Consider the following 27919-nt stretch of genomic DNA (forward strand, 5'->3'; position numbering starts at 1 on the left):
CTCAAAACTCTCCTTAGCATGGAGAACATCGATATCTGTGCAGTAACAGAAACCTGGTTCAAGGCTCCCGAGAGCCCCCCAGCACTACCAGGTTATACCTCATACCATGCTTTTCGGCCCCAAACCTTGGACCGAACCACAAAAGGAGGGGGAGTATCAGTATTCGTCAAAGATACCCACACCTCCAGGTTAGTGGCACAGTACGAAGCATCGGAGACTATCCATGTGCAACTAACAGTGGGTAAAACTGCCTTCCAGTTTATAGCCTGCTACAGACCACCCTCCCAAACCCAGGAACCCCACTCAGCCTTCCTGAGAACATTGGAAAATATGAAGGTCTCTCCAAACACCATTATATTGGGCAACTTCAACTACCCAAACATAGACTGGGAGCATTACTCTAGCTCCAACACCCTAGCCCAAAGATTCCTAGAATTTATAAACTCAAATGCTATGGAACAGCTTGTTACCACTCTCACAAGAGGGGAAAACATATTGGACCTGATCATCACCAACATGGGGACTCTATGCTCCAGACCAGAAGTGTATCCCTCACTGGTAAGATCAGACCATAAACTAATCTCACTGGATATTCACATCCCGACCCCACCCCCTGCCCAGAAAACCACAGTGAAAAACTTCTCTAAAGCAAATTTTACACTCCTCAAAACTGAGGTGGAATCCTTCAAAGCCCCAGGGCACGTGGAAAATACAACCCAGACCGCAGAATCCTTTATAAACGCATTCTATGAACACCTTCAGGAATGCATGGATCATGCAATCCCAGATAAAACCAAGACCCAATCCTCCAAAGGCAGACGTCCTGTCTGGTGGACTCCAGCCATAAACAAACTATACAACAGAAGGAGGAAGCTACTACATGATTGAGCAAAATCCCAAAAAGGGAAGGCATCTCTGATCAGTATTAGCAAAAAACTATGGGCACTCTTAAAATCGTCTAAGGCCAGCTTTGAAAGAAAAATTGCACAGGACACTAAGGATAATCGCAAGGCTTTCTTTAGTTATGTTAGGAACCTGGGTGGGAATTCCCAGATATGCTCAGAATTAGTCCAAAATGATAAAAAATACACCGAACCCACAGACATTGCCAACATCCTAGCTGACAGGTTCAGCGCAAACTCCCCACCAAAAGGGCAAATATCTATCCCAGCAGAGTGCTGCCCCCCTGACATCTCAGATGCTCAGGTGGGAACCGCCCTCTCCAAAGCAAAAAAAACAGCATCAATGGGACCAGATGGTGTCCCAGGCTGCGTCCTACATGAACTCCAAGAAGAGCTAAACCCAAACATAAAACTACTGCTCAGTCTCAGCCTTACTACAGGATATGTACCCAAAGAGTGGCGTACAGCAACAGTGGTCCCTCTCCACAAAGGTGGTGCCTCAACAGATCCTGGAAACTATCGCCCCATAAGCCTGACTAGCTTGGTCTGCAAAGCTATGGAAAGGATCATCATGGACCTCATAAATAAAGATATTGGGGGCCTACAGACACTGGATACTACCCAGTTTGGCTTTGTTAAGGGCAGATCCTGCCTCTTAAATCTGGTTGATTTCTTTGAAACAGTCACCAAGGCCATTGACAAGGGGAAGGTGGTCCACACAGCCTATCTGGACCTCGCAAAATCCTTCGATACAATACCCCACTCGGGCATTATAGATAAGCTCACCAGCTTAAATATAAACCCTTATGTTACTAGATGGGTTGGAAACTGACTCAAGGACAGAACCCACATGGTTAGAATTGCTGGAGCCATGTCAGACTCCAAACCAGTTACAAGTGGCGTCCCACAAGGCTCAGTCCTGGGACCTCTCTTGTTCGGTATATATTTCTCGGAGGTACAGGCCAACACGGAAGGACTGTGGCTGACCAAGTTCCCAGGTGACTGCAAACTGGGCACCATAATCGACTCTCCAGCTGACACAAGCATCCTCCCAAAGGGCCTCATAGAAACAGACAACTGGTGCCAGAGCAATGGCCTCAAACTAAACACCACAAAGTGTATAGTCATCCCCTTTGGCAAAAACAAAGTGCCCACAAATTACCACATAGGTGGTAATCCATTAAGTGCAGAAGAAGTAATTAGGGACCTGGGGACCCAAGTTGATAGCAATCTCTCATTTGACAACCACGTAGCCAAAGTGGTTAGAAAAACATTTTATATAGCCCACCTAATCATGAAGGGATTCACATCTAGATCAGAGGAGGTCATTGTGCCTCTTTACTCATCCCTCATCAAGCCCATAATTGAGTACAATGCCCCTTTTGGGATGTACCTTACCAGACACCTGCAGCAACTGGAAAGACACCAAAAGTACCTCGCCAAGAGGATCAAAGGGCTCAAACAGATGCCATACGCTGCCCGGTTAAAGAAACTCCAGCTCTACTCAGTGGCATACCGCCTGCTCAGAGGCGATCTGTGCCTGATGTATAAAGCCATGTCCAGCACTGAATTAATGGACATGCTGCACTTCAGAAAATCCAAATCCCATCAAGGTACGCGCTCGAGAGACTTGAACCTCCGCCCTGAAATAAATAGGACATGCTGGAGGGACAGATTCATAACCCAGAGGCTCCCTTCACTCTGGAATAAAATACCAGTCCAGGTTAGGCAGAGTCCCTCATTGACTCTCTTCAAAAGGAATCTTGATGAGTGGATGGGAGACCGTAGGTTTACCCCGGGTATCACTTCTGTGTCACTGTTAGACAGAGGCACAGTATACTAACCTCGAAAAAGGGCATAGCAAAATTAATTTAAAATGGGTAGCGAAAGCCAAACACACTCCGGCTAGGCTTATAAATGCCCTAGGGCAGATAGACTAGTATGAACCTATAAACCCATGAAGCTATGATAGCACACTCAGGCATATGGGACCTCAGTGTAACATCTCATCAGAAGGATAGCATACTCAGTCCTATGGGAACTCAGTATAAGATCTCATCTGAAGGATAGCACACTGAGGTATACGGGACCTCAGTGTAACATCTCCTCTGAAGGATAGGACACTCAGGCATATGAGACCTCAGTGTAACATCTCATCTGAAGGATAGCACAGTCAGGCATATGGGACCTCAGTGTAATATCTTATCTGGAGGATAGCACACTCAAGCATATGACTCCTCAGTGTTACATCTCATCTGAAGGATAGCACACTCGGGCATATAGGACCTCAGTGTAATAGCTCATTTGCAGGATAGCACACTTAGGCATATGGGACCACAGTGTAACATTCCATCTGAAGGATAGCACACTCAGGCATATGGCACCTCAGTGTAACATCTCATCTGAAGGATAGCACACTCAGGCATATGGGATCGCAGTGTAACATCTCAGCTGAAGGATAGCACACACAGGCATATGGGACCACAGTGTAACATCTCATCTGAAGGATAGCACACTCAAGCATATGACTCCTCAGTGTTACATCTCATCTGAAGGATAGCACACTCAGGCATATGGGACCTCAGTATAACATCTCATCTGAAGGATAGCGCACTCAGGCATATGGAACCTCAGTGTAACATCTGATCTGAAGGATAGCACACTCAGGCATATTGGACCTCAGTGTAACACGTCATCTGAAGGATAGCACACTCAGGCATATGGGACCTCAGTGTAATATCTTATCTGGAGGATAGCACACTCAGTCATATAGGACCTCAGTGTAACAGCTCATTTGCAGGATAGCACACTCAGGCATATGGGACATCAGTGTAACATCTCATCTGAAGGATAGCACACTCAGGCATATGGGACCACAGTGTAACATTTCATCTGAAGGATAGCACACTCAGGCATATGGCACCTCAGTGTAACATCTCGTCTGAAGGATAGCACACTCAGGCATATGGGACCACAGTGTAACATCTCATATGAAGGATAGCACACACAGGCATATGGGACCACAGTGTAACATCTCATCTGAAGGATAGCACACTCAGGCATATGGGACCTCACTGTTACATCTCATCAGAGGGATAGAACAGTCAGGCATATGTGACCTCAGTATAACATCTCATCTGAAGAAAAACACATTTAGGCATATGGGACCTCAGTGTAACATCTGAGCCGCAGGATAGCACACTCAGACATATGGGAACTCAGTGTAACATCTCATCTGAAGAATAGCACACTCAGACATATGGGACGTCAGTGTAACATCTCATTCGAAGGATAGAACTCTCAGGCATATGGGACCTCAGTATAACATCTCATCTGAATGATAGCACACTCAGGCATATGGGACCTCAGTGTAACAGCTCATCCAAGGGATAGCACACTCAGGCAAATGGGAACTCAGTGTAACATCTCATCCGAAGGATAGCACACTCAGGCATATGGGACCTCAGTGTAATATCTCATCCGTAGGATTGCACACGTAGGAGAGCACACTCAGATATGTGGGACCTCAGTGTAATATCTCACCCAAAGGATAGCACTCTCAGGCATATGGGACCTCAGTATAACATTTCATCTGAGGGATAGCACACACAGGCATATGGGACCTCATTGCAACATATCATCTGAAGAATAGCACACTCAAGCATTTGGGACCTCAGTGTAACATCTCATCTGAAGGGTAGCACATTCAGGCATATGGGACTCAGTGTAACATCTCATCTGAAGGATAGTACACTTAGACATATGGGACCTCAGTGTAATATTCATCTGAAGGATAGCACACTCAGGCATATGGGACTTCAGTGTAACATCTTATCCGAAGGATAGCACACTCAGCAATATAGGACCTCAGTGTAACATCTCATGCAAAGAAAAGCACACTCAAGCATATGGGATCTAAGTGTAACATCTTATCGGAAGGATAGCACACTCAGGCATATTGGAACTCAGTGTAACATTTCATCCGAAGGATAGCGCTCTCAGGCATATGAGACCTCAGTATAAAATCTCATCTGAAGGATAGCACACTTAGGCATATGGCACCTCAGTATAACATCTCATGTGAAGGATAGCACACTGGATTATGGGACCTCAGTATAACATATCAACCGATGGATAGCACACTCAGGCATATGGGACCTCAGTGCAAAATATCATCTGAAGAATAGCACACTCAAGCATTTGGGGCCTCAGTGTAACATCTCATCTGAAGGATAGCACACTCAGGCATATGGGACCTCAGTGTAATATCTCATCTGAAGGATAGCACACTCAGGCATATGGGACTTCAGTGTAACATCTTATCCGAAGGATAGCACACTCAGCAATATAGGACCTCAGTGTAACATCTCATGCAAAGGAAAGCACACTCAAGCATATGGGATCTAAGTGTAACATCTTATCGGAAGGATAGCACACTCAGGCATATTGGACCTCAGTGTAACATTTCATCTGAAGGATAGCGCTCTCAGGCATATGAGACATCAGTATAAAATCTCATCTGAAGGATAGCACACTCAGGCATATGGCACCTCAGTATAACATCTCATGTGAAGGATAGCACACTGGATTATGGGACCTCAGTATAACATATCAACCGATGGATAGCACACTCAGGCATATGGGACCTCAGTATAACATCTCATCTAAAGGACAGCACACTCAGGCATATGGGACCTCAGTGCAATATCTCATTAGATGGATAGCACACTCAGGCATTTTGGATCGCAGTGTAACATCTCATCTGAAGGATAGCACACTCAGGCAAATTGGACCTCAGTGTCACTTCTCATCCGAAGGATAGCACACTCAGGCATATGACACCTCAGTGTAACATCTCATCTGAAGAATAGCACACTCAAGCATATTGGGCCTCAGTGTAACATCTCATCTGAAGGATAGCACACTCAGGCATATCGGACCTCAGTATAACATATCATCTGAAGCATAGCACACTCAGGTATATGGGACCTCAGTGTAACATCTCATCCGAAGGATAGCACACTTAGGCTTATGGCACCTCACTGTAACATCTCATCTGAAGGATAGCACACTGAGGCATATCGGACCGCAGTATAACATGTCATCTGAAGGATAGCACACTCAGGCATATGGTTCCTCAGTGTAACATCTCATCTGAAGGATAGCACACTCAAGCATATGGGACCTCAGTGTAACAACTCATCTGAAGGACAGCACACTCAGGCATATGGGACCTCAGTATAACATGTCATCTGAAGGATAGCACACTCAGGCATATGGTTCCTCAGTGTAACATCTCATCTGAAGGATAGCACACTCAAGCATATGGGACCTCAGTGTAACATCTCATCTGAAGGATAGCAAACTCAGGCATATCGGACCTCAGTATAACATGTCATCTGAAGGATAGCACACTCAGGCATATGGTTCCTCAGTGTAACATCTCATCTGAAGGATAGCACACTCAAGCATATGGGACCTCAGTGTAACATCTCATCTGAAGGACAGCACACTCAGGCATATGGGACCTCAGTGTAACATCTCATCCGAAGGACAGCATACTCCAGGCATATGGGATCTCTGTGTAACATCTCATGTGGAGGATAGCACACTGAGGCATATGGGACCTCAGTGTAACATCTCAACCGAAGGATAGCACTCTCAGTCATATGGGATCTCAGTATAACATCTCATCTGAGGGATAGCACACGCAGGCATATGGGACCTCAGTGCAACATATCATCTGAAGAATAGCACACTCAAGCATTTGGGACCTCATCTGAAGGGTAGCACACTCAGGCATATGGGATTTCAGTGTAACATCTCATCTGAAGGATAGCACACTCAGGCATATGGGACTTCAGTGTAACATCTCATCCGAAGGATAGCACACTTAGACATATGGGACCTCAGTATAATATCTCATCTGAAGGATAGCACACTCAGGCATATGGGACTTCAGTGTAACATCTTATCTGAAGGATAGCACACTCAGCAATATAGGACCTCAGTGTAACATCTCATGCAACGGAAAGCACACTCAAGCATATGGGATCTAAGTGTAACATCTTATCGGAAGGATAGCACACTCACGCATATTGGACCTCAGTGTAACATTTCATCCGAAGGATAGCGCTCTCAGGCATATGAGACATCAGTATAAAATCTCATCTGAAGGATAGCACACTCAGGCATATGGCACCTCAGTATAACATCTCATGTGAAGGATAGCACACTGGATTATGGGACCTCAGTATAACATATCAACCGATGGATAGCACACTCAGGCATATGGGACCTCAGTATAACATCTCATCTAAAGGATAGCACACTCAGGCATATGGGACCTCTGTGTACCATCTCATCTGAAGTATAGCACTCTCAGGCATATAGCACCTCAGTGTAACATCTCATCTGAAGGATAGCTCACTCAGGCATATTGGGACCTCAGTGTAACTTCTCATCGGAGGGATAGCACACTCAGGCATATGTGACCTCAGTGTAGCATCTCATCCGAAGGATAGCACACTCAGGCATATGCGACCTCAGTGTAACATCTCATCCGAAGTATAGCACACTCAGGCATATGGGACCTCAGTGTTACATTTCATCCAAAGGATAGCACACTCAGGCTTATGGGACATCATTGTAACATCTCATATGTAGGATAGCACTCTCAGGCAAATGGGACCACGGTGTAACATTTCATCTGAAGGATAGCACACTCAGGCATATGGCACCTCAGTGTAACATCTCATCTGAAGGATAGCACACTCAGGCATATGGGACCACAGTGTAACATCTCATCTGAAGGATAGAACACTCAGGCATATGGGACCACAGTGTAACATCTCATCTGATGGATAGCACACTCAGGCATATGGGTCCTCAGTGTTACATCTCATCTGAAGGGTAGCACACTCAGGCATATGGGACCTCAGTGTAACATCTCATCCGAAGGTTAGCACACTCAGGCATATGGGTCCTCACTGTAAAATCTCATCTGAACGATATCACACTCAGACATATGGGACCTCAGTGTAACATCTCATCTAAAGGATAGCACAGTCAGGCATATAGGGCTTCAGTGTAACATCTCATCTGAAGAATAGCACACTCAGGCATATTGGGCCTCAGTGTAACATCTCCTCCGAAGGATAGCACACGTAGGCATATCGGACCTCAGTATAACATCTCATCTGAAGGACAGCAAACTCAGGCATATGGTTCCTCAGTGTAACATCTCATCTGAAGGATAGCACACTCAAGCATATGGGACCTCAGTGTAACATCTCATCTGAAGGACAGCACACTCAGGCATATGGGACATCAGTGTAACATCTCATCCGAAGGACAGCATACTCAGGCATATGGGACCTAAGTATAACATCTCATCTGAAGGATAGCACACTCAGGCATATGAGATCTCTGTGTAACATCTCATCTGAAGGATAGCACACTGAGGCATATGGGACCTCAGTGTAACTTCTCATCCGAAGTATAGCACACTCAGGCATATGACACCTCAGTGTAACATCTTATGTGAAGGATAGCACTCTCTGGATTATGGGACCTCTGAAACATTTCATCCGAAGGATAGCACACTCAGGCATATGGAACCTCAGTATAACATCTCATCTGGAGGATAGCTCAGTCAGGCATCTGGGACCTCAGTGTAACTCCTCATCTGAAGGATAGCACACTCAGTCGTATTGGACCTCAGTGTAACATTTCATCCGAAGGATTGCACACTCAGGCATATGCGACCTCAGTGTAAAATCTCATCTGAAGGATCGCACACTCAGGCATATAGGATCTCACTGTAACATCTCATCCAAAGGATAGCACACTCTGGCATATAGGACCTCAGTGTAACATCTCATCTGAAGGATAGCACACTCAGGCATATGGGACCTCAGTGTAACATCTCATATGAAGGATAGCACACTCAGGCATATGGGACCTCAGTGTAACATCTCATCTGAAGGATAGCACACTCAGGCATATTGGACCTCAGTGTAACATGTCATCTGAAGGATAGCACACTCAGGCATGTGGGACCTCAGTGTAATATCTCATCTGGAGGATAGCACACTCAGTCATATAGGACCTCAGTGTAACAGCTCATTTGCAGGATAGCACACTCAGGCATATGGGACCTCAGTGTAACATATCATCTGATGGATAGCACACTCAGACTTATGGGTCCTCGGTGTAACATCTCATATGAAGGATAGCCCACTCAGACATATGGCACCTCAGTGTAACATCTCATCTGAAGGGTAGCACACTCAGGCATATGGGACCTCAGTGTAATATCTCATCCGAATGATAGCACACTCAGGCATATGGGACCTCAGTGTAACATCTCATCTGAAGGATAGCACACTCAGGTATATGGGACCTCAGTGTAATATCTCATCCGAAGTATAGCACACTCAGGCATATGGCACCTCAGTGTAAATTCTCATCTTAAGGATAGCACACTCAGGCATATGGGACCTCATTGTAACATCTCATCGGAGGGATAGCACACTCAGGCATATGGGACCTCAGTGTAGCATCTCATCTAAAGTATGGCACACTCAGGCATATGGCACCTCAGTGTAACATCTCATCTGAAGGATAGCACACTCAGGCATATGGGACCTCAGTGTAATATCTCATCTGAAAGATAGCACACTCAGGCATATGGGACCTCTGTGTAACATCTCATCTGAAGTGTAGCACACTCAGGCATATGGCACCTCAGTGTAACATCTCATCTGAAGGATAGCTCACTCAGGCATATGGGACCACAGTGTAACATCTCATCGGAGAGATAGCACACTCAGTCATATGTGACCTCAGTGTAACATCTCATCCGAAGTATAGCACACTCAGGCATATGTGACCTCAGTGTAGCATCTCATCCGAAGGATAGCACACTCAGGCATATGTGACCTCAGTGTAACATCTCATCCGAAGGATAGCACACTCAGGCATATGACACCTCAGTGTAACATCTCATCTGAAGGATAGCACACTCTGGCATATGGCACCACAGTGTAACATCTCATCTGAAGGATAGCACACTCAGGCATATGGGTCCTCAGTGTTACATCTCATCTGAAGGATAGCACACTCAGGCATATGGGATCTCAGTGTAACATCTCATCCGAAGGATAGCACACTCAGGCATATGGGTACTCAATGTAAAATCTCATCTGAATGATAGCACACTCAGGCATATGAGACCTCAGTGTAACATCTCATCCGAAGGATAGCACACTCAGGCACATGGGACAACAGTGTAGCATCTCATCGGAGGGATAGCACCTCAGGCATATGTGACCTCAGTGTAACGTCTCATCCGAAGTATAGCACACTCGGGCATATGTGACCTCAGTGTAGCATCTCATCCAAAGGATAGCACACTCAGGCATATGTGACCTCAGTTTAACATCTCATCTGAAGTATAGCACACTCAGGCTTATGGTACTTCAGTGTTACATCTCATCCGAAGGATAGCACACTCAGGCATATGACCCCTCAGTGTAACATCTCATCTGAAGGATAGCACACTCAGGCATATGTGACCTCAGTGTAACATCTCATCCGAAGTATAGCACACTCAGGCATATGGGACCTCAGTGTTACATCTCATCCGAAGGATAGCACACTCAGGCATATGACACCTCAGTGTAACATCTCATCTGAAGGATAGCACACTCAGGCATATGGTACCACAGTGTAACATTTCATCTGAAGGGTAGCACAATCAGGAATATGGCACCTCAGTGTAACATCTCATCTGAAGTATAGCACACGCAGGCATATGGGACCACAGTGTAACATTTCATCTGAAGGGTAGCACAATCAGGAATATGGCACCTCAGTGTAACATCTCATCTGAAGGATAGCACACGCAGGCATATGGGACCACAGTGTAACATCGCATCTGAAGGATAGCACACTCAGGCATATGAGTCCTCAGTGTTACATCAGATAGCACACTCAGGCATATGGGACCACAGTGTAACATCTCATCTGGAGGATAGCACATTCAGGCATATGGGACCACAGTGTAACATCTCATCCGAAGGAAAGCACACTCAGGCATATGGGACCTCTGTTTAATATCTCATCCGATTTAAAGCACACTGAGACATATGGCACCTCAGTGTAACTTCTCATCTGAAGGATAGCACACTCAGGCAGATGGGACCTCAGTGTTGCATCTCATCCGAAGTATAGCACACTTAGGCATATGGCACCTCAGTGTAACATCTCATCTGAACGATAGCACACTCAGGCATATGGGACCTCAGTGTAACATCTCATCTGAAGGATAGCACACTCAGGCATATGGGACCTCAGTGTAACATCTCATCTGAAGGATAGCACGCTCAGGCATATGGGACCTCAGTGTAACATCTCATCCGAAGGATAGCACACTCAGGCATATGGGTCCGCACTGTAAAATCTCATCTGAAGGATAGCACACTCAGGCGTATTGGACCTCAGTGTAGCACCTCATCCAAAGTATAGCACACTCAGGCATATGAAACCTCAGTGTAAAATCTCATCTGAAGGATAGCACACTCAGGCGTATTGGACCTCAGTGTAATATCGCATCTGAAAGATAGCACACTCAGGCATATGAGACATCAGTGTAACATCTCATCTGAAGGATAGCACACTCAGGCATATGGGACCTCAGTGTAAGATCTCATCTGAAGTATAGCACACACAGGCATATGGCACCTCAGTGTAACATCTCATCTGAAGGATAGCACACTCAGGCATATGGGACCACAGTGTAACATTTCATTTGAAGGATAGCACACTCAGGCATATGGCACCTCAGTGTAACATCTCTACCGAAGGATAACTCACTCAGGCATATGGGTCCTCTCTGTAAAATCTCATCTGACTGATAGCACACTCAGGCATATGGGACCTCAGTGTACCATCTCATCTGAAGGATAGCACACTCAGGCAAATGGGTCCTCAGTGTAACATCTCATCCGAAGAATAGCACACTCAGGCATATGGGACCTCAGTGTAACATCTCATCTGAAGGATAGCACACTCAGGCATATGGGACCTCAGTGTAACATCTCATCCGAAGGACAGCACACTCAGGCATATGGGTCCTCATTGTAAAATGTCATCTGAACGATAGCACATTCAGGCATATGGTACCTCAGTGTAGCATCTCATCCGAAGTAAAGCACACTCAGGCATATGGCACTTCAGTGTAACATCTCATCTGAAGGATAGCACACTCAGGCATATGGGACCTCAGTGTAATATCTCATCCGAAAGATAGCACACTCAGGCATATGGGACCTCAGTGTAACATCTCATCTGAAGGATAGCACACTCAGGCATATGGGACCTCAGTGTAACATCTCATCCGAAGTATAGCACACTCAGGCATATGGTACCTCAGTGTAACATCTCATCTGAAGGATAGCACACTCAGGCATATGGGACCTCAGTGTAACATCTCATCAGAGGGATAGCACACTCAGGCATATGTGACCTCAGTGTAATATCTCATCAGAAGTATAGCACTCTCAGGCATATGTGACCTCATTGTAACATCTCATCCCTAGTATAGCACACTCAGGCATATGGGACCTCACTGTTACATCTCATCCGAAGGATAGCACACTCAGGCATATGGGACCTCAGTGTAATATCTCATCTGAAAGATAGCACACTCAGGCATATGGGACCTCAGTGTAACATCTCATCTGAAGGATAGCACACTCAGGCATATGGGACCTCAGTGTAACATCTCATCTGAAGGATAGCACACTCAGGCATATGGGACAACAGTGTAACATCTCATCTGAAGGATAGCACACTCTGGTATATGGCACCACAGTCTAACATCTCATCTGAAGGATAGCACACTCAGGCATATGGGTCCTCAGTGTTACATCTCATCTGAAGGATAGCGCACTCAGGCATATGGGACCTCAGTGTAACATCTCATCTGAAGGATAGCACACTCAGGCACATGGGACAACAGTGTAGCATCTCATCGGAGGGATAGCACCTCAGGCATATGTGACCTCAGTTTAACATCTCTTCCGAAGTATAGCACACTCAGGCATATTTGACCTCAGTGTAGCATCTCATCTGAAGGATAGCACACTCAGTCATATGTGACCTCAGTTTAACATCTCATCCGAAGTATAGCACACTCAGGCATATGGGACCTCAGTGTTACATCTCATCCGAAGGCTAGCACACTCAGGCATATGACCCCCTCATTGTAACATCTCATCTGAAGGATAGCACACTCAGGCATATGACACCTCAGTGTAACATCTCATCTGAAGGATAGCACACTATATGGGGCCACAGTGTAACATTTCATCTGAAGGGTAGCACACTCAGGAATATGGCACCTCAGTGTAACATCTCATCTGAAGTATAGCACACTCAGGCATATGGGACCACAGTGTAACATCTCATCTGAAGGATAGCACACTCAGGCATATGGGACCACAGTGTAACATCTCATCTGAAGGATAGCACACTCAGGCATATGAGTCCTCAGTGTTGCATCAGATAGCACACTCAGGCATATGGGACTACAGTGTAACATCTCATCTGAAGGATAGCACACTCAGGCATATGGGACCACAGTGTAACATCTCATCCAAAGGAAAGCACACTCAGGCATATGGGACCTCTGTGTAATATCTCATCCGAAGTATAGCACACTCAGGCATATGGCACCTCAGTGTAACTTCTCATCTGAAGGATAGCACACTCAGGCATATGGGACCACAGTGTAACATCTCATCCAAAGGAAAGCACACTCAGGCATATGGGACCTCTGTGTAATATCTCATCCGAAGTATAGCACACTCAGGCATATGGCACCTCAGTGTAACTTCTCATCTGAAGGATAGCACACTCAGGCATATGGGACTTCAGTCTAATATCTCATCTGAAGGATAGCACACTCAGGCATATGGGACCTCAGTGTAACATCTCATCTGAAGGATAGCACTCTCAGGCATATGGTTCCTCAGTGTAGCATCTCATCAGAAGGATAGCACACTCAGGCATATGGGTCCTAAGTATAACATCTCATCTGAAAGATAGCCCTCTCAGGCATATGGTTCCTCAGTGTAACATCTCATCAGAAGGATAGAACACTCAGGCATATGGGACCTCAGTGTAACATCTCACCCAAAGGACAGCACATTCAGTAGATCAGCACCACCCTTATGCTGCATGACAGTGCCAGTACTTGAAGAAAATAATCCATGTACCTGCTGCAAGAATAGATCCTACAACCTTGCCATCTACAGCAGTGGTAAGGGTTTTACTTGTTGAACTACTGAAACTGCTTTTCAAATTTACATAATTTAAATTAATTCCAAAGGAAGCACATTTTGTAATCCTTTGATTTTTTACCAAAATCTTTTCACCCAACATAATGAAAATATAGGACAAAAAGGGGGAAACAATAATGCTTACTATTTTATTACTGTGATTGCTATCTGTGACATTTAGCATATTTAGAATATAATAAAGTGCACTTTTATCACACTGCATAAAGGCCCAGATCCTGGATTGAAAAGATAGCTTTCTGAAAAGGATACACCTTAGATTTAAATGATAAGTTCACCTACAAGTCAATTTTTTTTCTTTCCAAAAAGCAATCTTTCATCTTTTCTTCCTTCTCTGTAAACTTATATGAAATACAGCACATCCAGAATAAATATCATTTTATAATTATCTCATTTATTGTCTTTCTTCCATTTGTTTGTTTCATCATCAGTTACATCATGAATTCCAGTAGAGGCAGATTGATGAGGATGGGTCACTTATTCCAACTACAAAGCCATTAAACACAAGCATTTAAATATGCTTATCAGTCACAGGTTGCTAGTAACACACCTTAGATAAATAGTGTAGCCTGGAACCACAGTTAGAAGCAAGGCTTTTGAGCTTAATTTTCAGATGTAAATGATCAAGAAACCCCACTCACACATTACTTTAACTTTTCATTTTTACATGTTAGTTGTCTGCTTCTAATCAAACTCTGAGTGCTATAAAGAAAGAAAATATTTTCATCTTTCTCTCCGGATTCTGTCAGTATTTGATTTGCATGTTTTTCCTACACTGTATTTTCTGTAAAAGTGTACATTTTCTTCTGGTGTTTTATTACAGCATTTTTGCTTTATATACTGTTTGGTTGAGACAATTCAAAGAGCTCTACAGGGAAGATTAATATCAGAAACTCTAATTGTACCTATTGTTGTAAAAAATGTGAATGCAACACAAATCGTGACTGCCCATGTAACACCTGTTAATCACAGGGGTCAGATTTCTCACACTTGAATACTGAAGTACATATATTATTTTGAAAAGAGCAATTAACTCAGGTACATTTTCATACCTATCATCCAGACATTCCTTAAAAGTCTGTATCCGAGATGGCCACTAATAAATATCAAAGGAAGAAATGTAATGTAAAATAGTCAAAAGTAAGCAACCCCAATACTGTTGGAAGCTGATAGATAAAGAGAGAGAGATAAAACCACAGTAAATGATCCTCATGACATCGGCGAGGTGAAAACATTGACTGTAAAAATCATGCAGCAAAACTGCTACCATTTAGGCCATTGTGGAGCATAACAAATTAGAAAATTAATAATAATAATAATAATAATAATAATAATAATAATAATAATAATTTACAGTGATATACATAATGCAGAACAGTTCAAGATATGTTGAAAAACATTTTCTTTTTCAGTTTTTGGGTGCAGTTCTCCTTTAATATATTATTCTATTGTATTGCTATACAATTAAATATGCAGTTTACTAACTGTAGTTTTTGCACATATAACAAATGTCAACATTTATCTCAACTGTTCTAGAATTATGGGAGTCTTCCTACCATTTATGAAATTGTACCATAAAACTTGTATCAGAAAGATAAAAAAAAAGGTAGAAGTACAAAACAAACCACACTCTGCAAAATGGCAACTGATACATCATGCAGTACAACCCTGGTGAACTAGGGTTTAATTATTTATACTTTGCTTAACTTTATGACCTTTATGTACATTCAGAGGCAATCCTGCCAGAGCACACCATCCATTTCTGTGAGGAATATCATGGATTATTTATGCCATTTTAAACAAGGTGCATTTTAGTTTTGAGTGGAATTTTTTCAATTAGAGAGATTTCTGCGATTCTGTATATGCGCTGAACAAAGTAATACAAAAGCACATGTTCACAGATAACTACATAGTGATGACTTATTCTACCAATGTACTTTAATTAACTGCTCCTCATGTAGGACCCCATCATTAACCCATTGTTATAGGAAACTATAGCTTTCATAGTGACAAGAATTAGCCAAAATCTTACTTTACAATCTCCATTAAGTAGAATATATATTTTAATTGATGTCATAGCATGCATTTTTTTCTTTACATAGAAACTAAGCTTCTAATTGTCTTTGTGTTGTGTCAGAGTAACTCTTTTATTTCTTATGTGAACAATGTTTAATTTAAAGTAACCAAATATCTTATAATAAATCCATACAACATTCTATCTAATAATCTTGTAATCCTAGCAAAATGGTAGATAACCAATTTTAATGACTAAAATAATTTACTTGTCTGGTATCAAAAATAATTTGTTTAGGCAGAATATACTTTTACTAAAATATTCCCTTTAAATATATTTTGTTTCAGTCATATATCAGACTTGCAGGCTGTACATTAAGACTGTATTAACTCTAGGTCTAAACACAATGCATATTGCTGTAACAAATGATGCAACAGTAGTAACCTTATCAGGTCTTATACCCACTACTATCAAATTTGAAACCAAAATAACACTACAATATATTTAACTATCTGTTAGTTCATAAAAGGCCCTGCCACTTGAGATTTTTTTATGCATTAGACAGTTTCCATAAATCTGCTCATAGTACCAAATGTGCCATATATTTAGCTCCTTGGTTATAAGAGACTGGTCTGAACTTTTTATGGCTGTTAAATGCAAACATAATAGCCTTTGATGCATTGAGCAGTACTGCTATTACCCTTTGGCAGTCCCTTGTTTAAATCTTTTTACCGTGCTTCAAGCCCACAACAAATTTTCATCACCCACTGTAAGCAGTAGACCACATAAACATCCATTTAAGTATAAAGAATATTATGTATACGTTTTTGAATTAACTTGAATTGCGCAGAAGATAATGGTTTTAGTGCAATATCTGAGATTTTGTAATCATATGGATCTTGAACTACAATACAGTACAGCAAAAAAACAAAACAAGTAGTTTCTGTACACATATTGTCATAAGAGAATAGAATGATTATAAAAGGTTTTATTTTGTACTTTAGTCTGGCTGGTATCACCCCCTTTTGTCATGCTTCGGCAAGCAGCTGTTCAGGCTGTATTGAATTTGAGCAAAACGTCTTTTGATTTTTCAGTAACTTGTAATTTTTTTTATAACAACAAAAGGTTTTGTCAATTCATGCAGCCTATTTGAACTGCTCCTAGTGGCTTCTCTGTATGTTCTGTCATACTTTTACACAATTTTCACTTCAAAGAACACAAGCGTCTAACTTTCTGGTGATAGCAGCAATCTGCTTTTTTTCAGACTGTTATTAATAAAAATTAAATTTTCAGGCTGACACAAGTATGCAGACGCAGGTACTTCTTTTCATAATGCATGATTCAAACCTGGTTTAAATGACATTATTAACATCAAATGTTTTTTAAAAAATCTTAGGAGACGTATTGAAATAATACAACATATTTATGTTGTATTTAACAAGTTTTTATGTTGTTCTGTTGCTTTTATTGTTCTAATTGGGATAATTAATTAACTTATTATGACATCATTGGTTTTGTAATTGGTATGCTTTATAAGTGCATTTGTATTGTGCATTTGTATTGTGAAATTTTGTTTCTGAGGAAGTCTATGTGGATGAAAGCGGTCATTAAAGTGGAGTACGCTAAGAATATTTCTCTCCTGGTGTTCTAGAGGTTTGGTGTTGTGGTTTGTTGGTTTCTATTGCACTCTTGTGGTTTCCAATGATTCATAAATACTTCTGTTCACAGTAGACAAACACCTTGTAAGAGAACATCTTTGCAATGGTTACTTGTTACTAATAAGTAAACATCTGTCTTTGTGTGGTTTATATTTAAATATGTCACTGACTGAATCAGCTTTGTGGCCAGCACTTATATCATACAAAACTCGCAGAAAGTAAACTAAGATATGTGATTTAATTTACAATATGTATATTTTTCTTTGGCAGGAAAAGATATCACTCATGAAAAATGTCTGTGTAACTAATGATTGTAACTTCCTTCACAGCAAATCTATGTGTAGATTATGAAAATGCGACTGATCTGACACATAATTACAGAGTCTAGGACTTTCCTAAGGTCAGGAAGCTAGGATCAAAAATGCAATTAGAAGAGGCTTCAAAGAGACAGAGCAAGTAAATGGGTGCATTAGTATGAAGATGTGGGATAATGCTTGGTTGCTTCTTTAATTTATAAAAAAAAAATACATATTATCCAAAAACTCTGAGAAGAAAGAGAATATCTGAGAGGAGAAAAAACTCCTCTTCAGATGACAATATTTTTCTCTGTGCTTCTACCACTTCTTGATATGTTTTAGAAGTTCATGCCTGTGTGTGTGTGTGTGTGTGTGTGTGTGTGTGTGTGTGTGTGTGTGGGGGGGTATTTATTTCAAGTTTAGTTACTGTGGACAAGTGAGAATTGTAAGCCACTGAAACTAAGAGAAAGAGTGGTTAAAAGGGAGTCTGAGTAGCTATGCAAAAGACTCTGCTTAGTGAGGTATTCGGTGTGGAGACCATTTGTGTGTGTGTGTGGATGTTGTAGTCCCAAACCAAGGACAACAGTGCACACTTCTGTCATGCTCGTGAAGCCAAGTTGCATATCAGAAATTGTTTAGGGCTTCATTTATGTGTCTTATTTATACTTTAGTCTGTTGGGCACCAGTGTTGTGACTGAAGAAAACATATATCTGGTAGTTATTCACATTGTTTGCCTGTGGTGGGATTATGTGCTTGTGACAGTCCTTCTTAGTTTATACTATCTGGCAGTGGTAAGGTTCAAACCCCATCGGTGGATCAGCTTGATGTTACATGATTGCAAGTGGTGCAATATTGAATTGGACTTCATTAGCCTGTAAAGCAGTTTTGTTAGAAATAGTTTAGGAAACAGGCAGAGATGATCTTGGACGAATATGGCAAAGTGTCAGTATCAAAGTTGACTAGGGAGTGTAGAGTTAATGGAATTCTGCATGCCAGTATATCCAAAGAGGACATGACAGCAGTCAACTGTGTACAGGTAGAATGACGTCCACAAAATCAGATGACAGTCACGCAGATACTGTGTTTGTGTAGCATGTAGTAAAAGGGCAGGTCAACCAATCCCCGCATGACCTTGTAGCCCAGTTAGCATTAAGGTGACTTGAATTGCAGAAGAAACATCATGACTTGAGAAAGCTGATAGAAAGGAGTGCTTACAGGTACAAAATGAGCATGAGAAAGCTTGAGTGAAGACAGAAATTGGTCCACCATGACAGGGAAAGATTGGCCTTTGTCATAAACATGTCAGTACTGGAGAAAGGAAAAGATGAACCCTAGATGCCAAGATAAATACCAGATGACTTCCACAGTATAAAGAGAGTGATGATTTGGGTTCCTATTATTTAAGCGAATGCTGTTTCGTCAAGTGTGATTATGTAAAATGGCAAAATGCCGAAAGCATGGAACTGCGATTTTTTTCCTAGGGAAAAAAAATAACTGGGCCATTTTTGGGACATTGCCATTTCCTCCACTGTGGTGCAATGTCAGAGTTGGTATATTTAAGTATGAAGGGTGGGGAGCACAGCCCCCCACATCAGGGTGTGTGGGGGTTGAAGCCCCCCCACTTGATTTTTTTTTTTTTTTTTTGCAGATCAGAGATTTTTTTTCCCTGGGAACAAATTCCTGATCCGTGTGTTCGACATTTTGGATCTTCGGGTATTGTGGGTCGATTATATAGCGTTCACAATTCAGTGCATTCGCTAATACAATATAGACCCAATGATTTTGATAGTTTCATTCATGTATTTAAAGCATATGTAACCACCAACAAAAATAACCATGTGCAATGGGTGAGATTTAAACATTTTTGACTTCCTTTTATTTAGGGAAAACAGAACATACAGAGAGAACAAGGATATATGAATATGCTTATCCAATAAGAAGAAAGCACAGTATGGATGTTTGAGCAAGTGTGTTTTGATGTGTACTAATTAAAAAAAAAACTTTGATTCTTCATTTTGGAAAAGGTTTCTTTCTCTAAGAGAGTGGTGTGTTGAGAATCAAGATTAGAACATATGGAGCTGTATTGGCAGCTGTTATTGGATACTTCCCATCCCCACAAATACATGAAAGAATTTGTACTAAAAGTGTACTTAATTTGTGATCAGTAAAGTATGATTGTCACCAGTCTCTACTATATATAGAATTCTTAATAAGAAATGTATTGATTTTTACATATCCTTGTTGATAGAATGTTTTAATTAGTTTTTAGTGTCACATGATTTACTAGTGATGGTATTTAAAACAGCATAAGTATTTTAACGTTCTAGTTCTGGTTCTGATGAAGTTCTACCTGGAATGAGAATGAACGCACTTACCTTGGATTTTTAATACATTTCTTTTTAGTGTCCTGTGACATGTTGTTCACTGCTGCACTTTAAAGGCTGTATTTAAGCAACATCAGACCAATCTTATAGTCAATGGAGTCATGGAGCCCTTTCAATAGAGGTTTTGCACCCAATCAGGTCATTAATGATCTTGTGACAGGAGACTGGATATACTATTCTGTATTGATTCTCCTGGATCTGTCAGTGACATGTGATACTGCTGACAGTGGACTGCTGACTGAATGGTTAAGTGTTTACTGTGGTCACTCTCCTCAGTGGTCTTGGACTGGTTTATATTATACTTCTCAGACCACTTTGAATGAGTCTTTTCATATTTAAACACATCTTTCTCATTGAATTCTGGAGTTCTACAAGGCTCAGTCTTAGACCCAATGCTGTTTACAATTTATTTGCTTCCATTGGGATATCTTTTTTAGACAGAGACTTGGAATATCATAATTCAGCAGACGAAACACAAATCTAACTCTCTTCTCACAAGATGAAGTACTTATTCTTTAGCTAGCTACCATGACACCCTTCACTCTTAGTTTGTATGTAGTAAGCTGAAACTGAACATTTGCAAAACTGAGGCTCTGTCAGTACATGCTATCCTGACATTTTCAAGTGAATAATTACAATGGAAACAAACTTGACTTTGTTGAAGTGCATAACCTGGTTGTTATACTATATTTGTTGACACTCCAGGACCTTGCATCAGCTGTTATAAAATCTTCATATTTTAATTTAAAAATGATGTAGCACTTTTTGCCACACGCCAGTCTCTTTCTGTAGTAGTTTATGCCTTACTCTACTGCAGGCTGGATTATTGTAATGCCCTTTACCTGGGACTCTCCAGCACTGAACTGGACCATTTACAGATGGTGTACAACTCTCCTACCTAATATTCTGTGCAATTTTCATTGACTGCTAACTTGATTTAAAATTATTTTAAAATATTGGTGTTGGTGTACTTCCAACTATAACATGGGTCCTCTTATCTAAAAGTGCTAGTAATGCCCAACAAAGATTTTATGCTTCACCTAAGACGGCTGGTAGTTTTGCAGGTATAGCTAGAAAACCACGGTGTTTGTTCTTTCTCATGTCATACACACCACACTTTATGAGGTTTTTTTTTTGTTAGCTGCCTTTCTCTAATCATCAAAACTTCTTTTTGATATTGCATATAAAGAAGATAGATGATGCATGATTTTTTCTTTCTAGTCTTGTCAACATTCTATTGTTTTTATGTAATTTATCATTGTTTATTATTTAGATGTTTAAATCTTTACCTTTGTATTTAGTATTTTGTTGATAAAACACCTAAATAAAATTGGAATTAAAATACAACAGCCACTATTTCAAGGACTTCTTTCTTTTTGTGGATGAAACCAGTTATTTCCATTCAGGTCTTGTAAATCAACAGTTGAGAAATGCATCCCATAATCATCATAATTTTCATGTCCATCTTCCACAAGTGATATGAAACATTTGTCAAAGTAACCATCATGGAGATAATACAATGCTTTGGTTCTCCCTTCTGTGGAGATGGTTAAGGTTGCTGTCTTTAAAGGACAACAATGGGATTCTGTTATTAAATGCTCAACTTCTCTGACCTTTTCCCCTCTATTTATTGTCCCTGCTATGAATGAACAACAACACAGCATTTAAAATATTTTAAATTTACTGTTGCTCTCCAGTAGAACAGTACCTTACTGTACTGTGCTGGTTTCACTTAAAAAAAAAACTTTTATCCTGCCCTGAAAAAGTCTCCAATTCATTGATGTCATCAAGACCACTGAATACAGGTAGTTTACTGGCCATTTCAAACTGACATCACCATGACTGTCCTAAAAAACACCCATGCTGTGATGTCACAGCTCCCTAGTCCTTCCCCTATCCATACAAAAAGTAAAGGCTAGATCAAGGAAACAGTACATGAGTCAATTCTCCTGCTGTGAGCTGTCAATCACAGCAAGTAACAGCTCAAATTACCCTAAGCACTTTGACAGCTTGCGAAGTTAGGTGTGAAGGGGGATGGGAGATGAGTCAAAGTAGTACAATTCAGGCTTCACCAAAACAAATGCAGTTTAGCCATTCTAAAAAGAAGCAGCAGTGAAAAGCACTTTGAAAGTCTGTTCTGTGGTATTTGCAATGCTTGTGTTTTAAGTAGTTATTGAACGGCATGACATGTTACTTAAAGCTAACTGACTGAAAGACAGCAGTGTATGCATGTAAAATCAATGCAGTGACAGGAGCTTTAGGAAGAAAGATGCCTGTGTGGTGTAACTTTTTACAGATGAGCACTGCTTTTTGGGACACACAGAGGCAGACTAAACAATCAGAATTACTTCGAGATGCCAGACCCCATGTGGTCAGACTCAGAAATTATGCATAAAAATATTTAAAAACCTGTAAATAGTCCTAGAGTGGTGTTAAAATGTAGGAAATACCAGACCATAATGAAATAAACATGTTTTTTGAGTCTGTGGGTGCAGTTCTCTTTTAACACAGGAGTCCCATGTAAATACTTTCAGCATGCATTTTTGGTGTGGAAGGAATATTGTCTCCAGCTGTAGGGATTCACAGTGCTTGACAGTCTACTTTGCTTGACAATGATTCATTGTTTCAAAGGCTTGTTGAAGGATGCTTCTGTGGAAGAATTAAATATAAGCTGTCTTCTATATTCCTTAACCAATAAAGCTGTAGAAAAGCTAAATGCTAAGCTTTAATTGTATAAGCTGAATCTAGACAGAGCCTGAATGAAACTTTTTCTTTTATTGCAAATAGTGTAGCTTTAATTTGAAGCTATTTGGGCAGGCACCCCTGCAACTTTGTAAGTAAAGCCAAACTCTTTATTTTTCTTTAATACTTCCTAATATTAATTGAAATTCAGGAATTTCATTATGAAATGTCTGGTGAGATTAGTGTTCTTGAGGTGGTCAGCATCAGATGAGCATCCTTTATTATATACAGGTTTTGCAGTGTGAGAAGGGCTGTTATCTCTTCTGGTCCAAATACAATGAGTACGTTGATGATAACAAAATTATTTTTCTTGCTTCTATTTCACATCTGTCCTTTGGGACCATTGCAACAGGATGCTAATTTTGTTTTTGGGTTGTTAATGTCTTGCTGTTCAGTCAAGTCATGCTGATGTTTCAAAAGCAATTTTTCTTTTATAGTCTGCTTATCAATTTGGCCTATACTTGCACTTTTCAGGTTCTTAGTATCTTTACATAATTTTGTATAAGCTATTATGTCAAATCTCAGTGGGCTTGAATGTATGTTTTAGCTTTCATCTGTGCTACAACAGTGACTAATACCTTTCATCTATTACAGTAGTGAAATATAAAGTGCCATGTGTTAAATGCACTGAGAGTTTATTATGACATTAACGGTATGCATTATAACATGGAAAACTGATGTTTGCTGTTACATTAATGCTAACCACTGAAACACAGAAAACTGATGTTTACTATTACATTAATGCTAAATGCTATAACTCAGAAAAGTGATGTTTATTATTACACTAATGTTATGCACTATAACACAAAAAAGTGATAGGTTCATAGGTTAGTACTAGGCTAACTGCCCTTATGGGCCATTTTAAGCCTAGCCAATTACCCCATGTCAGAATCAAACCCTGTACTTGTGTTTGTGGTAAACCTTAACTTAATAACACGCACCCATCACCCATTTTTTATTTTGCTTTGCTTAATCTATGTTTATTATTACACTAATGTTAAGCACTATAACACAGAAAAGTGGAAGAAGTACAGTGGTGAAGAAAAGATGTCGGACGTGACTTTTGTATACTTCTCTTATTACGTAAAATGAATGTCAATGGAAAGGATTTGTTTCTTACAACTTCCTAAGTAAGAAAAAATAATATAATTTAAAAATGACATTACACCCATTTTAACAGTAAGCAGACTAACAGCCAGATCTCAGACTAAGACGGTTTATTGTTTTCATTGAACATGGTCTGTGCACTATACATAATATAAATGAGTACTCATATTTTAGCACACACAAGTTTCATTCTCATGACTGCTGACAATGAAAATGACATCCTGAACAAGCACTTGAACATGCAGTTGTGCTTAAACCTCACTATTAGTTTGTATAGCGTTGAATGTGCTGGGGAACATGTAAAAGATCAACAGAAAATAGGTTCTGAAAATTCGGCATGCCGTATTCAGATAAGACAGAATGCCACTGATTCAATACCTCTTTATCCAGAATGTGTAACCTCTGGCATCTGTTCAGCTGGATGCCTAGATTTTTAATCCTGAGTGTTAAATCGCACAAGTCAGGTCTGCTGTTTATCTTCTTGACTTATCTATTGAGGGGCCTTTCTCAATGGCTTCCATAAATCTTAGAAGTCTGAAGAAGTGATGACGTCAGACTTGAACCTGATAGGCTACAACCAGCCAAACTGGAAAAATGGGCATTTATTCTAGTACTGTTACATTTTAGTACAGACTACACATCTTCCTTTGAAAGTGATTTAACTCATATTTGAAGTCAATAGACATTTTTGTTTAATACTGCAATATTTATTTGGAATGCATATTTGTTGTTTTATGGGTTTTCAGTTTTGTTTTTTTTTTCATTTTCAATAACAGGATCGGTAAAGAAATACCCAGCTGACATAAAAGTGAGATTTCAAGGTCAATATGCACTTACTGGGCAAAATGTGTCGCTAGAATGTTTTGCACTTGGGAAGTAAGTAAGATATTTAATATTCTGTTTAGCTTACCTTTTCTCATGTAGTGACAGACTGATACCCTATACATACATAGTCCACAATACTGGCTGACATTAGATACTGAGAAATTGTTATATAATTTAGCCACCTATTTTTCACAATGTAATAAACAGATGTTTCAGAAAATGTATGTTCTTTCCTGTTCAGTGTTGACGAGGATCCTGTTGTGCCTTTTTCTTTTTTCATTACTCATTCCGCACTTGAACCTCTCCATCCTAAACACCTCCCACCCTTCTCCTTATTTATGATTATTTCTCTGCCAATCAAGTCCCATTTAACTAGAAACAAAAGAGGTTAGTCCTTCCAAAAGAGCACACCTTTCTCCAGCTTTCTAATACTAGAAAGCTTCTGTTTGTGAATAAGCATGAACTGTTTCATTTTGTTATGCTGCTCCAAGAAAGAAAGGAATCTCTTCAAATTGCTCTTCGGCATACAGATTTGGTTCAGTCACTGAAGCAGTCATTTTATATTAAATTTATATTTCATTTGTAAGAGTATTAAGAAACATAGGCTGAATTGGAGTTTATAATCAGTGATATTTGTACTAGATGACTTTACAGCTTTACACTTCATCTCTTTACTATTATATTTTATCGCACTTTCACTTGTATGTCATATAGTTTCTATTGTTTTCCTTCATTGTGTTGTGCAAATATCAATGTTTTTTTTTCTGTACTACCTAAAAAGTGTAACAGTGGAATCATTTTTTCTTTATTGATCAGGAATACTGTATACCTTTCCTTTATTAAGTGGGAGCAGGTCCTCACGGCACTTGCTAATAAAAAAAAAAACACAGCTTTAATGAACCCCCACAATGTCCCAGAATGCTTTCTAAATACCTTGAAACATGACCTGTCAGGACTAGTTGAGCCACTTTTCAACTATAGCCTCAAAACAGGCTTTGTACCACATTAATGCAGGACTGCAATGGTTATCCCACTTCAAAGGGTGGGCCATAAACTGACCCAAGAAATTTCAGACCTATAAGTCTCACTATTCTAATATGCAAAGTCTTGAACCAAATTATCATGGAAATGATCAGTAAAGGCATACGCAACCTTCAGACACAGGAAACAACCCAGATGTTCATCGTGTTTCACTGTTGCACTCATTACAATTGGGTTATTCTGCTGGCAGGCTAGCCGCAGTCGGGCTGAGGTCCAAAGTCTAGGTCCGGCGTCGGTTGCTGTCACCTTTTCCCTGATGTCAGTGCGCCAGAGGTATAAAAGTAGCAACCAACACCATTTTCTTCAGTCTTTCTTGCCGTGCGGTGCCCGGAGCAAAAGCAGTTCGCAAGTGCCGGTCGGCCGACTCCTGAAGTTTTTTCAGATTCGAATTTCAGATTCGAAGTCTTCATTACAGCTAAGTACCCTGTTGGGGAAACTTTTTTATTGCTCCAGACCGATGTCAGAAAAAGTTAATAATTGTATTTTTTGTGAGAAACAAATACCTTATAAGGATTTTTATTCTTACTGTATTCCTTGCCTAGGCCCTGACCATAATGTTGCTAGTTGTAGGTTTTGTGCTAGATTTAACCAACGCACTATTAAGCGTCGGTATGATTTTGCATTCCATTACTTTGGCAGAAGATTTAATTATATAATGCTGTTGGATCAGCCGACTACCAGAGTTTACAAAAAACGAAAAGAAAAAGAAAAGGACAGGCATCCGAGATCCAGAACCAACGATGAGGCTTCTTCTAGGCCTGTCGCCGGTTCGCCGGTTCTCAGTGAGGCACTTTTGCAGCCCCTGACACCTGCTACCTCAGAGCCACAGGCCGCTTCCGACTCCCACATGGAGCTGATGGGCCTCTGGAAACTCAAGGTATTGGACACTCAGAAACTATTCCCTCAGATGGGTCCAGAGCCGCTGAACAGGCATCGGCTTCTGAGGGTGTTTTCAGGCCTACACAGTTATATGTGAAACCTACTTCAGCTACAAAGGCAAAGACAAAAGCAGCTCTAAAGACAAAGAAACAAGTACAGCATTCACCTGGACAGGCCACCATGCCTAAAATCAGATGCTTAAAATGGCCGAAGACCTTATTACTTTGATCAGGGGTTCCCATCCTCCTCCTGAAAAGAGGCCTAGGCAAGAGTTAGAATATGAAACTTCAGACCAGGTTTCCATTTCCTCTGATTCCTCCTCTGAACAGGATTACTCTATTCCTCCCTATGAGGATTTGGATGCTGAAGAATCTATCCCTTCAGCCTCTCCTCCTGAGGATTATTCTTTTGGGGAAACACTGCATACTATGAGGAAGCATTTCCACTGGGAGAGCCAAGACTACTCAGAATCCAAGAAAAGGCTCAGAGACTTCCTTCTATTGCCCCAGCACAGGCCCCTTGCTATCCCACCTGTTTTAGACATTGTAGATGATGTTTTTTCAGAGTCCAGTCTTTCTCCAGATTCTTTACTACCAGCCCCTGTTAATCCAGACAGGTACTATAGGGTCCCTGATTCACATAAATGTCTCTATAAGAACCCTGCAGCTGACCCAGAAACCATCTCTCAGGGTCCCAAAGGGGTCAA

At 40.8% G+C, this 27919-nt stretch overlaps 1 protein-coding gene across 2 annotated transcripts in view; it reads left to right on the forward strand.

The window, feature by feature from the left end:
* The window catches only part of CNTN1 (contactin 1), a 1190489-nt gene that overhangs the window by 742723 nt on the left and 419847 nt on the right, over positions 1–27919 (forward strand). For both annotated transcript variants that reach the window (XM_044087442.1, XM_044087443.1), the window contains one exon: positions 25245–25344. In XM_044087442.1, coding sequence (XP_043943377.1) covers positions 25245–25344 — 100 coding nt within the window. The remainder of the gene's footprint in view (positions 1–25244; positions 25345–27919) is intronic.

This window comes from Protopterus annectens, chromosome 11.part0, assembly GCF_019279795.1.
Source record: "Protopterus annectens isolate FY-2018-M chromosome 11.part0, PAN1.0, whole genome shotgun sequence".
NCBI classification, from domain to species: Eukaryota; Metazoa; Chordata; order Ceratodontiformes; family Protopteridae; genus Protopterus; species Protopterus annectens.